This window comes from Glycine soja, chromosome 9 (genome assembly GCF_004193775.1).
Source record: "Glycine soja cultivar W05 chromosome 9, ASM419377v2, whole genome shotgun sequence".
Lineage (NCBI taxonomy): Eukaryota > Viridiplantae > Streptophyta > Magnoliopsida > Fabales > Fabaceae > Glycine > Glycine soja.
This window is the reverse complement of record NC_041010.1, coordinates 29,495,396-29,507,635: the sequence shown is the minus strand read 5'-3', so window position 1 is coordinate 29,507,635 and position 12,240 is coordinate 29,495,396. Positions and strand designations below refer to the sequence as shown.

Sequence of the window (12,240 nt, the reverse complement as noted above, 5' to 3'; positions counted from 1 at the left end):
TTATCAATAGGTTTTAAGGATTACTTGGTTCCATAGAGCTTGATCAACACGCAGTGCGGTCACGAACAATTGGTTGAATGACCTTTCTCAACCAAATCACATCTTCCTTATGCGACCTTTGTTTTCTCTTCAAATTGGGAGAAAAGAAACTATATGTGACGGCTCGGTATATTGGGGACCATAGTCTTCTTATAGTGTGTTAACCTAATAAGGTTCTCATTATCCCCTAATGAGGCAATACTGATATCTGCTCACTTAATTTGATCACATAAAATAAAACACACTAATGATAAATAACTAATATAATTGTCTTATAATATTAGTCCACATTAATTATTGGAATAGAAAATTCCAACACCTTGAAGTGAATTTGAGAGACACTATAAAAGAGACCTTCAATTTCGTGCTAAAACATGTCTTCCGTTATAGATAAAAATCCTAAGATTCAAACCTAAAACCCCTGCAATTCAAATTTAGCAACAATTGCAGCCGTGTATTTGCAGTACTCATAAGATTAAGGACTGAATGTGAAAATCAAAATCGTGCTAATCCTTTGACTTTGGCTGCTGGAGCTAGCTTACTTCAAACTTTCTCCATCTTTTAATATGCTTGCTATTTGCTAATAGCTCATTCCATAAAATCTACGCTTTCATTATTTGGAAATCTAATAGTTGGCATCTTATGTGATTGTATATAATTATTTGTATCTTTTACTCTTTATCTTTCTTATATACTTGCATCTTAAAAGTATATCTAAAATCAAAAGACAAAATAAAAGTTATCCGGGATAATGGCCATTATATGCTTGAATTTCTTCAATTTGAGAAAGAAATATTATCAGCTGTCTTTGTTCCATCATTCCATCAGAAAATTTACAATACGACACAACTCCCTCGAGAACTTATGAACAACTAAATAGAATTAGAAACCGTTGCAATACCCAACAACTTTGTTAGATGAAACCAACATACAGACAATAATCGATACCTTCCAGGATTTACAAATTTATTCAGAAAAACCTGAAGAAAAACCTGAAGAAAACTCTACCCTCTTTGTTTAAGGATTAACCTGCTCATTTCTTCCCAAGATTTTTCTTTCAAAATGAAGCCCTCTTTTGTGGTCTCTCTTATGCTTTTGTCATTCCTCCTTGCAAAAATTGAAGGTAATTATAATTAGTTAAAGCAATATTTTCAGCTTAAAATATGGCTTCCTATTTGATGAACCACCTCCTTGCAAAAACGGGAAGTTTTCAAAACAAAAAAAAATGAGAAAAATAAAAGAGACTAATGATCAACAGAAACTAACACCAAGACCAAGCCTTTTATGAAAAAACTGAAAGTTTTCAAAAAAAAAAAAGATTAAGAGAAAAATGAGAGATTAATCAACAAGAAACTAACACCGCGTTCTGCTTCGAAGTCTTCGTCCCTCTTTTCAGCACGTATATTAGCGACTTCACCGCACCCGCATTCGTTATAAGCGCCTTGTTCTCTTCCAAAAGAGACAGGTTCAGCAACGCCGTCACCGCGTGTTCCTGCGTCCACGAATCGCTGCACCAGAGCAGCGGAATCAGAGCCGCCACCGCTCCGGACTCGTCGATCAGAGCGAGGTTGTCGGCTCGCTTCTTCGCCAACTGCATATATAAAAGGGGATTTAGGGTTTACGAAGATGGGAACAGTGTCCAACACGAGTTTTTATAATTAAAAATAATTTTTCAGTAAATAAAATAATTAAGAATCACTTGAATCTAAGATGGTCTTTATAAAATCGCCTTAGTAAGATTAAAATCAAAGGCGGTTTCACTAAAACCGTCGTTGACGGCATAATATAATTGGCGTAAATTATGAAAATAGCACCGCATTATGTATTACATCGGTTTTTGATAACCGATGTAGATACCAGGACGTGAAAAGGCGCTTTTGCAGTAGTGGTAACACGCGGAAACAACGTTTTAAAATCTCCATTCCTTTAACTTTTGGCATCATTTCTTCTTGTCCACTTGTTTTGGTTTGGGGAGGGAAATCGGGGAGAGAATATCACCCTACTCTTTTGTCTTCTAATATTTTATGTAGTTAATGGTTTACAATATTGTTCCATCCAAGGACTTGTTTGTAGTTTACGGGAAAATCTAGTGCCAAATTTTTGTGGTCGTACGTTAAAAGAACTTCAACTCTTTTCTTTTCACGATAGAGGCTGTTAATGATCAACCACCCAGAAACATCTTTATTTTTTATTGTCTAATTCACAAGTAAATTATTACATGTATACATACATATATGTTGGCTCACTTATAACTTATAAATTTATAGATATACATTTTACAACCAATACTATAAAAATAATCTTTAACACAATTTATTGAAAACACATGAAGTGATGCTAGTTTCTCTACATATTAAGTGTCACAACGATAATTTTGAACTCAAAAACACATTTAAAAAAGTGCGTTTCAAATTAAAATGTGCTAGGATTTCTCTTTTTAACAATATTATCATCGTCGTTCACCATGCACCCTGGAATGCACCACTTAATATCTTTTTATATATCTTGTCAAACACTGTTGTTCATCCAGAAAATGATAACTCGGGCAATTAATTAATGATTTGAAGTAATTCCAAAGTTAATATACCTTCTTACCTGTCCTACAATAATATTTAATGGTTCTTTTCCCTTTTCCTTGGATTCGTCATTTTCAATCAAATGAATAGCTATGATTATAAAAAATGAGGACCCAACCTTTCAAGGTTACGGCTGCAAAGTACATTTGCCCTACCAAAGCCTTAATATATATATATATATATATATATATATATATATATATATATATATATATATATATATATCATCTTCCCGATCCTATGGACTTTAGGCCATATCTTGGACCACCGTCATTTGTTTTAAGCATGTGGTGCATTTTGTCTCGTGAATTCTAATTTTGTTCATATTCAAATTCTATAGTTTTGTTCATATTCAAGTTCTATCTTTTTGCTCATCAACTAACAAAGCGTGTCCAAGCTTTCTACAACCAGTCCTCTGGCAGATAAGAGAAAAAGGCTTTAAGGTTATGACTCTTGTTCCTTTTTCTTTTAATTCTTGTGTTTCCTTCCCATGCACAATGAACTTCCTCATCATCCAGCTATGTACTATGTACATATAGTTGTAGTAGTACAAACTTGAAGTATGCATTGTGTATAGTGTTGGAATTTTTGAGGTTGCATTAGCCTTTGATTTCTTTTCTTCAAAGACTTGTATGATTTTCATGTCACCATAATTCAGTGATGGCCCTATCACGTGGAATATGAATCCATGACCAATAGGAATTGAATTGAATTAATAGCTGGGCAGTGTTGCATTTATGGCTTCATCCAAAATAGACTAATGTTAACAGCTTCAGAGAAGATGGAAGGGATTGAAATTTTACAAACTGAGTTTATGCAAATTTTTAATATGTAAACGTACTATGGAGTGTAACCAAACAAACTGAATTTACTCTCCGAACTGAATTTGAAGCACTTCGAACGGAAAACCAAACATAGCCCAGTACCTTTCATGAAGAGGGGAGGCTTCTCTATTAGAGAAAAATTTATTTTGTATATGACTGCCTAGGGCCTACATATTTCGCAATGCCTTTTGGATTTTTGTACCTACGAGGGACATAGTTTCTATGAAAAAAAAATAGGTTTAATTACTGATTTAGTTATTATAATTTTTAAATTTATTCTTTAAAGTCTTTATAATTTATAATTAATAAGTAGATGTTTTAGTCCTTGAAATTTTCATTTTAATTTTCAAAAGGTATCATATGCTTGCTCCCGAAATGCTGTGTTTTGAAGGTATCATACGAGCTCATCCTCTGGTGTTCCTCGTTGACGGAGGAAGCACCCATAACTTCGTTCAGCAGCCACTGGTCTCTCAATTGGGACTACCTTGCCGTTCCACACCGCCACTGCGAGTTATGGTGGGCAACGGTCATCACCTGAAATGCACTACAATCTGTGAAGCTATTCCTATTTCAATTCAGAACATTGAATTCTTGGTGCATCTTTATGTTCTACCTATTGTCGGAGCCAACATCGTGTTGGGTGTGCAATGGCTCAAAACATTGGGCCCCATTCTCGTGGACTATAATTCCTTAAGCATGCAATTTTTCTATCAGCACCGCTTGGTCCAATTAAAAGGGGAAAGTGAAGCTCAATTGGGCCTTTTGAACCATCATCAGCTTCGTCGTCTTCACCAGACACACGAACCTGTCACTTACTTTCATATAGCCATCCTCACTGAAAACACATCACCCACGAGCTCACCACCATTACCCCAACCCATACAACACTTACTAGACCAATTCTCAGCCTTGTTCCAATAGCCTCAGGGCCTTCCACCAGCTCGAGAAACCGATCATCACATACACTTACTACCCTAATCAGAACCCGTGAATATGCGCCTCTACTGATATCCCCATTATTAGAAAAATGAGATTGAACACCAGGTCAACCTCATGCTTCAAAAAGGACTGATCCAACCTAGTACAAGCCCTTTCTCCTCACTCGTCCTCCTTGTAAGGAAACATGATGGGAGCTGAAGGTTCTGTATGGACTACAGGGCCCTCAATGCTGTCATGGTCCAAGACCAGTTCCCAATTCCCACAATAGATGAGCTCTTAGATGAGCTCGGAGGTGGGAATTACAAAACAGGGGGTGCATAACGAAGTAAAGCCCAAACGTAAGGTGAAGAGGCCCACTTACCTTCACGACTTCGTTTGAAGAATCCTGCCAAAACAGAAGCTTCTGCAAATCCTTTCCCAGATCGCCTTGCTTGGAATTGTGATCTTGCTGAGCAATTCTTATCAATAAAACGGTTATTGTAATATTCCTAGGATTATTCCATATTAGGAATTCTATAAAAACCATGTAATAACAAGCAAAGGCAATAAGAAAAATTACAAGCTTCTTCCTCTTTGTGTGTGCTCTGCTTCTTCCTTAATTCTGGAGGTGCTAGACCTCGAATTCTAGCTTCCGATACTAGTTCCCTAACACTTTTTTAGTACTTCACCTACAAAATTGAGTTCCTTTTAATTTATGGCATGTAGGATTTAGAGTGTCTACAACTCTATATTATTTTAAATTCGAAGCAATTTATTACAATTGCTATTTATATGTTTATATTTCAAGAGATTAGTAAAATCAAACTGTTCCCATGTTTGCAATAGGGAAATGAAGCAATCTCACCAGAAAGACAACATGATGAATCTGCAGTCATCCATCATCAAAGGAAGTTATCTATTTCTATCAGCATGCCACTTTGTTCTGAAGAAGCTCAGCTTCAACCACTGGACACAATTACAGATGGTATTCCCATTTCCTCTTCTCAATCTGGAACTGCTAGCTCTAGCCATCCACAGCCATCAAAATGTTACTCTCAACCAATGCCAGAAAGCCATGACCATAAGCACCAAGAGGCAGAGAATGGAGATGAAACAAACAACCATCCTGAAATCAAAGCATTCAAGGACAAGAGGTTTGACTCTTTCAAAACATGGTCTGGGAGTTTAAACAGAAAACTATTAATTCTACGAAGAAAGTGACAAAGAGAAACTCCACAAGATGGTAACAACATCTCCAGGAGCACTGATAGGCCTTTACCTATTCATCGGTATTACGATGCATTGGAAGGTCCAGAGTTAGAAACTCTCAGGGTATGTGCATACCTTCTTTCTATCAATTCAAATGTCATGCAATTTGAACTAACAAGCTTTTGGTAGACATGTTTCATTTGCATCAAACACAACATTTACTTATTGAACATCCTAATTTTATTGACTTTTGTTTTCCTCTTCCAAATAATTTCATAGTATGGTTGATATGAACCCTCATGACACAAGGGCTGACTTAGGATCGTCTAGGATTAAACCTTGATGGAAAATGCGGAAATTGATTAAGGAAAGGATGGAAAATAAGGTGGTTAATTTCGTGGGTCTTAATAAGGTGGTTCTTGGCATAAAATGGATGAATGGGATGGTAAAATGTAGGTTAAGTGGTGGATGGACAGAAATATAGAAATGGCAATAACGGAAGCTACAGGGCTCCAAATGAGGTGATTCCAAAACGAGGTGAAAGGTCTCGTTTTGAAAGTCAATTTAGGCTCAAGAATCACTTAATTTGAGTACGTAAAATGGGAGTTATGGCCACGAGATAATTCTGGGCAGAGGTGGATTTTCTGGAATTGTGGTTTAAAAGAACAAGGGTGAAGATGAAAGGAAGGAAAGAATCACTCTTTCCAGTGAGGGCAACACACAAAGGTTGTAAAAGTCCTTTGACACAGCCAGGGTGTTCTTGAATCACTCAAGAATTTAGGAGAATCACTCTCACTAAGATAAAAGAGATAAACTCTAATTTTCTGAATAAAACTCAACTTGTGTTTATTGATAAAATGGTTCAGCTTATATAGAAGCTTTACAGCAAATTTTAGTAATGACCCACTAACCTAGAATTAAAATAACTTAATGCCATTAACCTAGGAAATTAAAAAAAAAAACTTAATGGCTGAGTGTAACTGAAATTGTGGCAACCAAAAGTCACCCCCAACAGCCAACAAGTCAGCCACCATTTGGTCTCCCAAAAGGCTGATGCCTAGGTTGCCAATTGGGCCCTTATTACAACTTGAACTAAACCTAACTAAAGCCCTTTTAGTTGATTAACCCAAAACATATTTTTGGTCAGCCAACTTTACAAGGATTGGGTCATTATTTAGACAAACTAAACACTCTAAAATTGAAACAAAGTGGTGTCATTTAGTCCCCCTCCATTTGGGCCATGATACAACTCACAACCTTGGACTTTTCTCCTTGAAACTTGGGCTTGTATTCAAATAGTATGGACAGCATTTGTTGAAGAGCTTCCTTGGCTTTCCTTGCTCTAGCCCTTGTCATAGGTCCTCCAAGTCCTTCAAGTGGATCCTTGCCCTTGCTCTTGGTCATGTCCTCATCAATGGTTGTGTTAGCAATATCAATCGAAATTCTAAAACAGAGTAATTGCACGCGCACACACAAATACGAGATTTAACAAGTTCGACAATTGTAACTATGTCTTCAGGATCAGAGTGATTATTTCTATTATTGATATGACAAATAGGATTATATCAGTTCATAAAGAAAAAAACCATGATACAAATTTACATTATCACCCTTGTAGTCATACACAACATGTTGCTTTTGCTTATTGAAGATTATATAATTTGTAAAAATTTATTTTTCTACTCCAACAGGCTTCAGAAGAGACGGTGCTTCCACAGGACAGGCAATGGCCATTTATTCTTCGGTTCCCTATTTCATCTTTTGGTATTTGCCTTGGAGTTGGCAGCCAAACAATTCTATGGAAAGCAATTGCCACATCTCCTTCCACTAAGTTTCTTAACATAAGCCTCAAAATCAACTTAATATTCTGGTTCATATCCATTGCTCTTATTATCGCAGTTTTCACCACCTATCTTCTGAAAATCATCCTCTACTTTGAAGCAACTCTTCGTGAGTACTACCATCCAATCCGTGTTAACTACTTCTTTGCACCATGGATAGCTCTCTTGTTCTTGGCCCAAGGGGTTCCACCATCAGTGATCAAAGACTTGCCCAATGCTCTTTGGTACATTCTAATGACACCAATATTGTGTCTTGAACTTAAGATCTATGGACAGTGGATGTCTGGGGGCTCAAGGAGGCTCTCAAAGGTGGCCAATCCTACAAACTATTTATCAGTTGTTGGAAATTTTGTGAGGGCATTACTTGGGGCTTCTATGGGCCTCAAAGAAGGGCCCATTTTCTTCTTTGCTATTGGGCTGGCCCACTACGTAGTCGTGTTCATAACTCTCTACCAGAGACTTCCAACAAATGAGACCCTCCCAAAAGACCTCCATCCTGTGTTCTTTATGTTTGTTGCACCACCTATTGTTGCTTCCATGGCATGGGCAACCATTCAGGGTTCTTTTGATTATGGGTCACGGATTGCCTATTTCATTGGCCTCTTCCTTTATTTGTCGTTGGTAAGTTTTTCTTTTTCTTTTACATCATTCTTTATTTGAAATAGAAGTGTATATATTGAGTAATTATAAAGTTAGAAATAATCAGCGCCGGATCTAGATCCGAGGTAAGTGGGAGGCTATTTGTTTAGAAAATTTAATCTAATAATATGTTACCTTTGTCTTTATATATAAAACCATTTTCACTTTATTGTTTGCATATTTTATAAGACCATCTTATAAAAGTATAGTGCATTAATTATTTTTATCTTATAAAATTTTTAGTTAATTAAATTATTATATTTTTAGACATTGGTTACTCTTTGATGAAAAGTAATTAAATGAAAAGAGAAATGAATGATAATTTTATAAAAAAATAATAAATAATTGATAAATTTAACATGCTGGATTAAATATTATATATATATATATATATAAAGGTTTAAGATTACTGCAAAATAGGCACTTTATTCATGGACTTGGAAATAAATGGTGTAATGTTTTCTAATAATTAAGGATAAAAATGTTAAAAAAAAATAGACACCAAATGATGTTAATTTCTTTATAATAGTTATAAATAAAGGTGTATTTATTTATGTCCTCACATAAAAACAAGTTACGGGATTTAAATATATAAAATTAAGAAATGCAAAATATTTAATTTTATAATAAATATATGTGATTTTATTAATACAAGAGGATGCGTTTGTCGACTCTCACATGTACATATAGATCGATCCCTGGAAATAATATTTATACAAAAAAGTCTAGGTTAGTTGATTTAACATTAATATCGTTTTCGAACCCTACTGTTACACCCTTTGTTATTCTAAAGGTGCTGATTGAACTATTTGTAGTTTTGTACATAAAAATAAATGATGAACGTGAATTATTTTAAAAGAAAAATGCAACATATAATAATAATAATAATAATAATAATAATAATAATAATTAAGACAAACTTTTAAAGACTTTAATATCTATGTACTATCATTGCAAAAAAATACTATTAATTAATTAAAATTATTATTGAGATGAATTTTTACGTAATTTTGTTATATAAATCAAAAAATTTATTATAAATAATAATTTGTGATGGAATGAAAATCTTATACACTAAATGCATAAATTATTTACTCATTTCTAAATAAGTCAACAAGGCTTCTATAATTTCACATGCTTTCTTAATAAATAGAGATTTCTGATATCCAAATTACTAATTAGTAGTATCATATGCTTTTGCAGGCAGTCCGGATCAATTTTTTCAGAGGATTCACGTATGTTACATCTCCTGTTTATCTTATATTGTTTATTTTATACTCTCTATTTTTATTTATAAGATTTAAATTTAAAATCATATTTATTTTTTATAATATTTAATCTATATTATTCTTTGTATTAATTATCTTTAGATTAGAAATGTTTTTCATTCAAACAAAGAAAAAATATATTAATAAATCCTTAGAAGATTAATGACAATAATAATTTTAAAAATAAATATAAATTTAAGATAAAAATGTTACTATCAACTAAATTAATCATTTTTTTATGTTTATATATAAAAACATAGAGAGTACTATTGAATTTTTCTGACAAAATAATTTGGATGTTATATATTGTACTGATTCTCGCTTGCATGGTGGGCCTATACATTTCCAATGGCTAGTGCAGCATCTGCAACAGTAAGATACGCAAATGAGGTGACAAATACAGTTACAAAGACGCTGTGTGTTATACTGAGTCTCGTCTCCACACTCATAGTAGCAGTAATGCTTGTATCAACTATATTGCATGCCTTCGTCTTCAAAGACCTCTTCCCCAATGACCATGCCATTGCCATAAGTCATAGAAAGAGAAGGCCAGAAAAGAAGTGGCTAGGTCTTGGAAACAGAAGCCATGACTCCGTAGAGATTGAAAATTACTTGAAGTTTGTGAACTCATCGGATAAAATTGATTTAGAAGCTTCTACTACCTCACTACCAAATGGCACAGAGGATTCACCATAATCTATCAGAGGATAATTGTTATATATTATAGTAATGTGTCTTTCAAAAGACAGAAGAATGTTATGAGTTGCTTGCCTAATTAATAATCATTCATTAAGCATAAACAGAAGTAGCAGTTTTTACTGTAACTCCGGTGACCATGTATTTGTAGAACTAGCAGGTATCTGTACAATTGCACGGATCGCATTGATTTTCATGCATGTTTTAAAATGATTTACTTATACACTAATAAGCTGATATATATTAATTTATCAATACAATGTACAATCATAATTTTTATATTATATTAATTCCTAACTATAAGCTTAGTCATTATAATTAAAGTTTCTCATTTCATTTCAAGAATGTGTTTTGTGGAAAAAATTTATTTATTTTATAATTATTGTAATTAACTGTTAAAATACCAAAAAAAAGTGTTTAATTATTTATATTTGTTATTATTTGTTTAACAATTATAATTATAATTTGAATACTATTATAATATAATTTCTTTATTATAAATCATTTTATTTGATAATTATTCATTCTCATTCCTTCTTATTGGTTTCATATTGTTCAATAATATATAATATACTCTTATATAAAAAAATATTAAATACTGTCAAAATGCTATTTGTATGCGTATTAATAGAAGTAGACAGACAAAATTAATAATTATTTTATTCTATAATACTTTTGGACTTAAAGTTTCATAAATAAAAAGTTACACTATTTGTTATCTAAGACAAAAAAAATTAAATTATTTTGAAAGATCATTTGTTTAAAGACTATTTGCAGTAGATAACGAATAGCTATAGTTATTACATATAAATAAATATTTTTGTTTACAATATTATATATCTTTTTAGTGATGTTTCTTTATTATTTGTATATCATATTATAATAACAGTATAATAGTCTTATAAGTGTAAATACAAAGAAAAATACAAAACAAAGAAAGAAAACAAGAAGCATAAAAAGAAAAATATAAAAAATAAACGAAAGAAAGAAATTAAAAATATAATAAAAATAAAATAACATAAAAAGAAAAAAAAATATAGAATAATATAATTATTTTATTTTATAAAGTTTTGACTAAATTATACTTTTTTCATGTGAAAATCAACATTTGTCTTTGAATAATTAACTGAATAAATGACTAAAATTATTGACTTAAAAAAATTTAAAAAAAATTAAATATCTTAATTTGAAAATTAAAAAAAGTTACATATTTAAAATTATAAGAAATCAAAATTATAGTTTACCTAAAACAATCTATTGCTAACCTTCAGCCTAATTCAACTAGAAATTTTGATAGAAACGCATATTCTAGAACTCGATCAAAATAAGATCTAACAACATATGGGACATAAACTGGGTCAGCTCAAATTATTGACACAATATATCAATGTTAATATTGTATATAATTTTTTTTATAAGATAGGGATAAGGGCTTAACATGGTGTATATAATTGAAGAATTATATATATATTGCACATATATCTAAAGATAAATAATATCATTAAGTAAGAAGAAAAAAAAAACTCCAACTTCCTAATGGCTGGTCTAGCCCCCGGCCGGTCTTTCAACAATAATTAATTTCAAAGCAAGCTGATAAAAATCAATGAAATCGACTAAAACACTCATGGCTGGTCTCCATCAACCTTTATAACATTGTTTCATATATTTTGCACGAGGATATATATTGGACAATCTTAAAATATCAGTTCTTGTAATAATGAACAAACTATTGGGATAGAATGAATTCTGTTTTCCCAATGTGAAGAAATCAACTGTTTCAGATAAATTTTGCTTCATTACATGCTACAGCCAAAAGTATGAATGAAAATGAGAAATCCAAGAAAGAATCTTGTCGTGACATGCTTGTCAAGCTCAAGGGAAAAATTGAAGATTCATCGGCAAAACTTGATAGAAAGAGGAAAGGGTCCATGCCTCCGTGCTTGCATGGCTTCAAATTCGATCATTGGCACCAAAATAAAAGGTATCGTTGTCATGCAAGTTAGGCCCATGCCTCACGTCAATATATGAAAAAGTTTAATGTTCACGTCCATATATATGTAAGCAAAATGGAACATCACAGTGGTGAAACAAACCCGTTCTGGATATTTATTATTATCACGTGTCTGAACTTTTACGGACCTAAGACTAATACCTAGCTATAGTATTTCTTGTTTCAAGGTTTCCTTCTTGATCCTATCGAACATATCCGACTAATAAATCAGCCGAAAAA

General features: G+C 32.7%; 2 protein-coding genes across 2 annotated transcripts; one reads left to right on the top strand and one right to left on the bottom strand.

Moving 5' to 3' along the window:
- Positions 1–801: 801 nt before the first annotated feature.
- LOC114425906 (protein spotted leaf 11-like) lies at positions 802–1,648 on the bottom strand. The gene is made up of 2 exons (XM_028392885.1): positions 1,398–1,648; positions 802–1,146 (listed from the first exon to the last, which is right to left on the bottom strand). Exons 1-2 carry the CDS (start codon positions 1,634–1,636, stop codon positions 1,044–1,046), a joined length of 342 nt encoding a protein of 113 aa, XP_028248686.1. The 5' UTR covers positions 1,637–1,648; the 3' UTR covers positions 802–1,043.
- A 1,275-nt stretch (positions 1,649–2,923) lies between these two features.
- Positions 2,924–10,206, top strand: LOC114368319 (S-type anion channel SLAH3-like; the record flags this gene model as incomplete). The annotated part of the gene is made up of 4 exons (XM_028325629.1): positions 2,924–3,058; positions 7,258–8,028; positions 9,250–9,281; positions 9,671–10,206. Coding segments are annotated over 4 exons (1,278 nt in total), but the record flags the coding sequence as incomplete, so codon positions are not given.
- Between the last annotated feature and the right edge of the window lie 2,034 nt (positions 10,207–12,240).

Bases quoted from the DNA above. Each gene is read 5' to 3' on its own strand.
- LOC114425906 (XM_028392885.1), bottom strand. From the start codon at position 1,636: ATGCAGTTGGCGAAGAAGCGAGCCGACAACCTCGCTCTGATCGACGAG. The intron at 1,147-1,397 runs GTTAGTTTCTTG...AATTTTTGCAAG, and splicing joins ACTTCGAAGCAGAACGCGGT to GAGGAATGACAAAAGCATAA.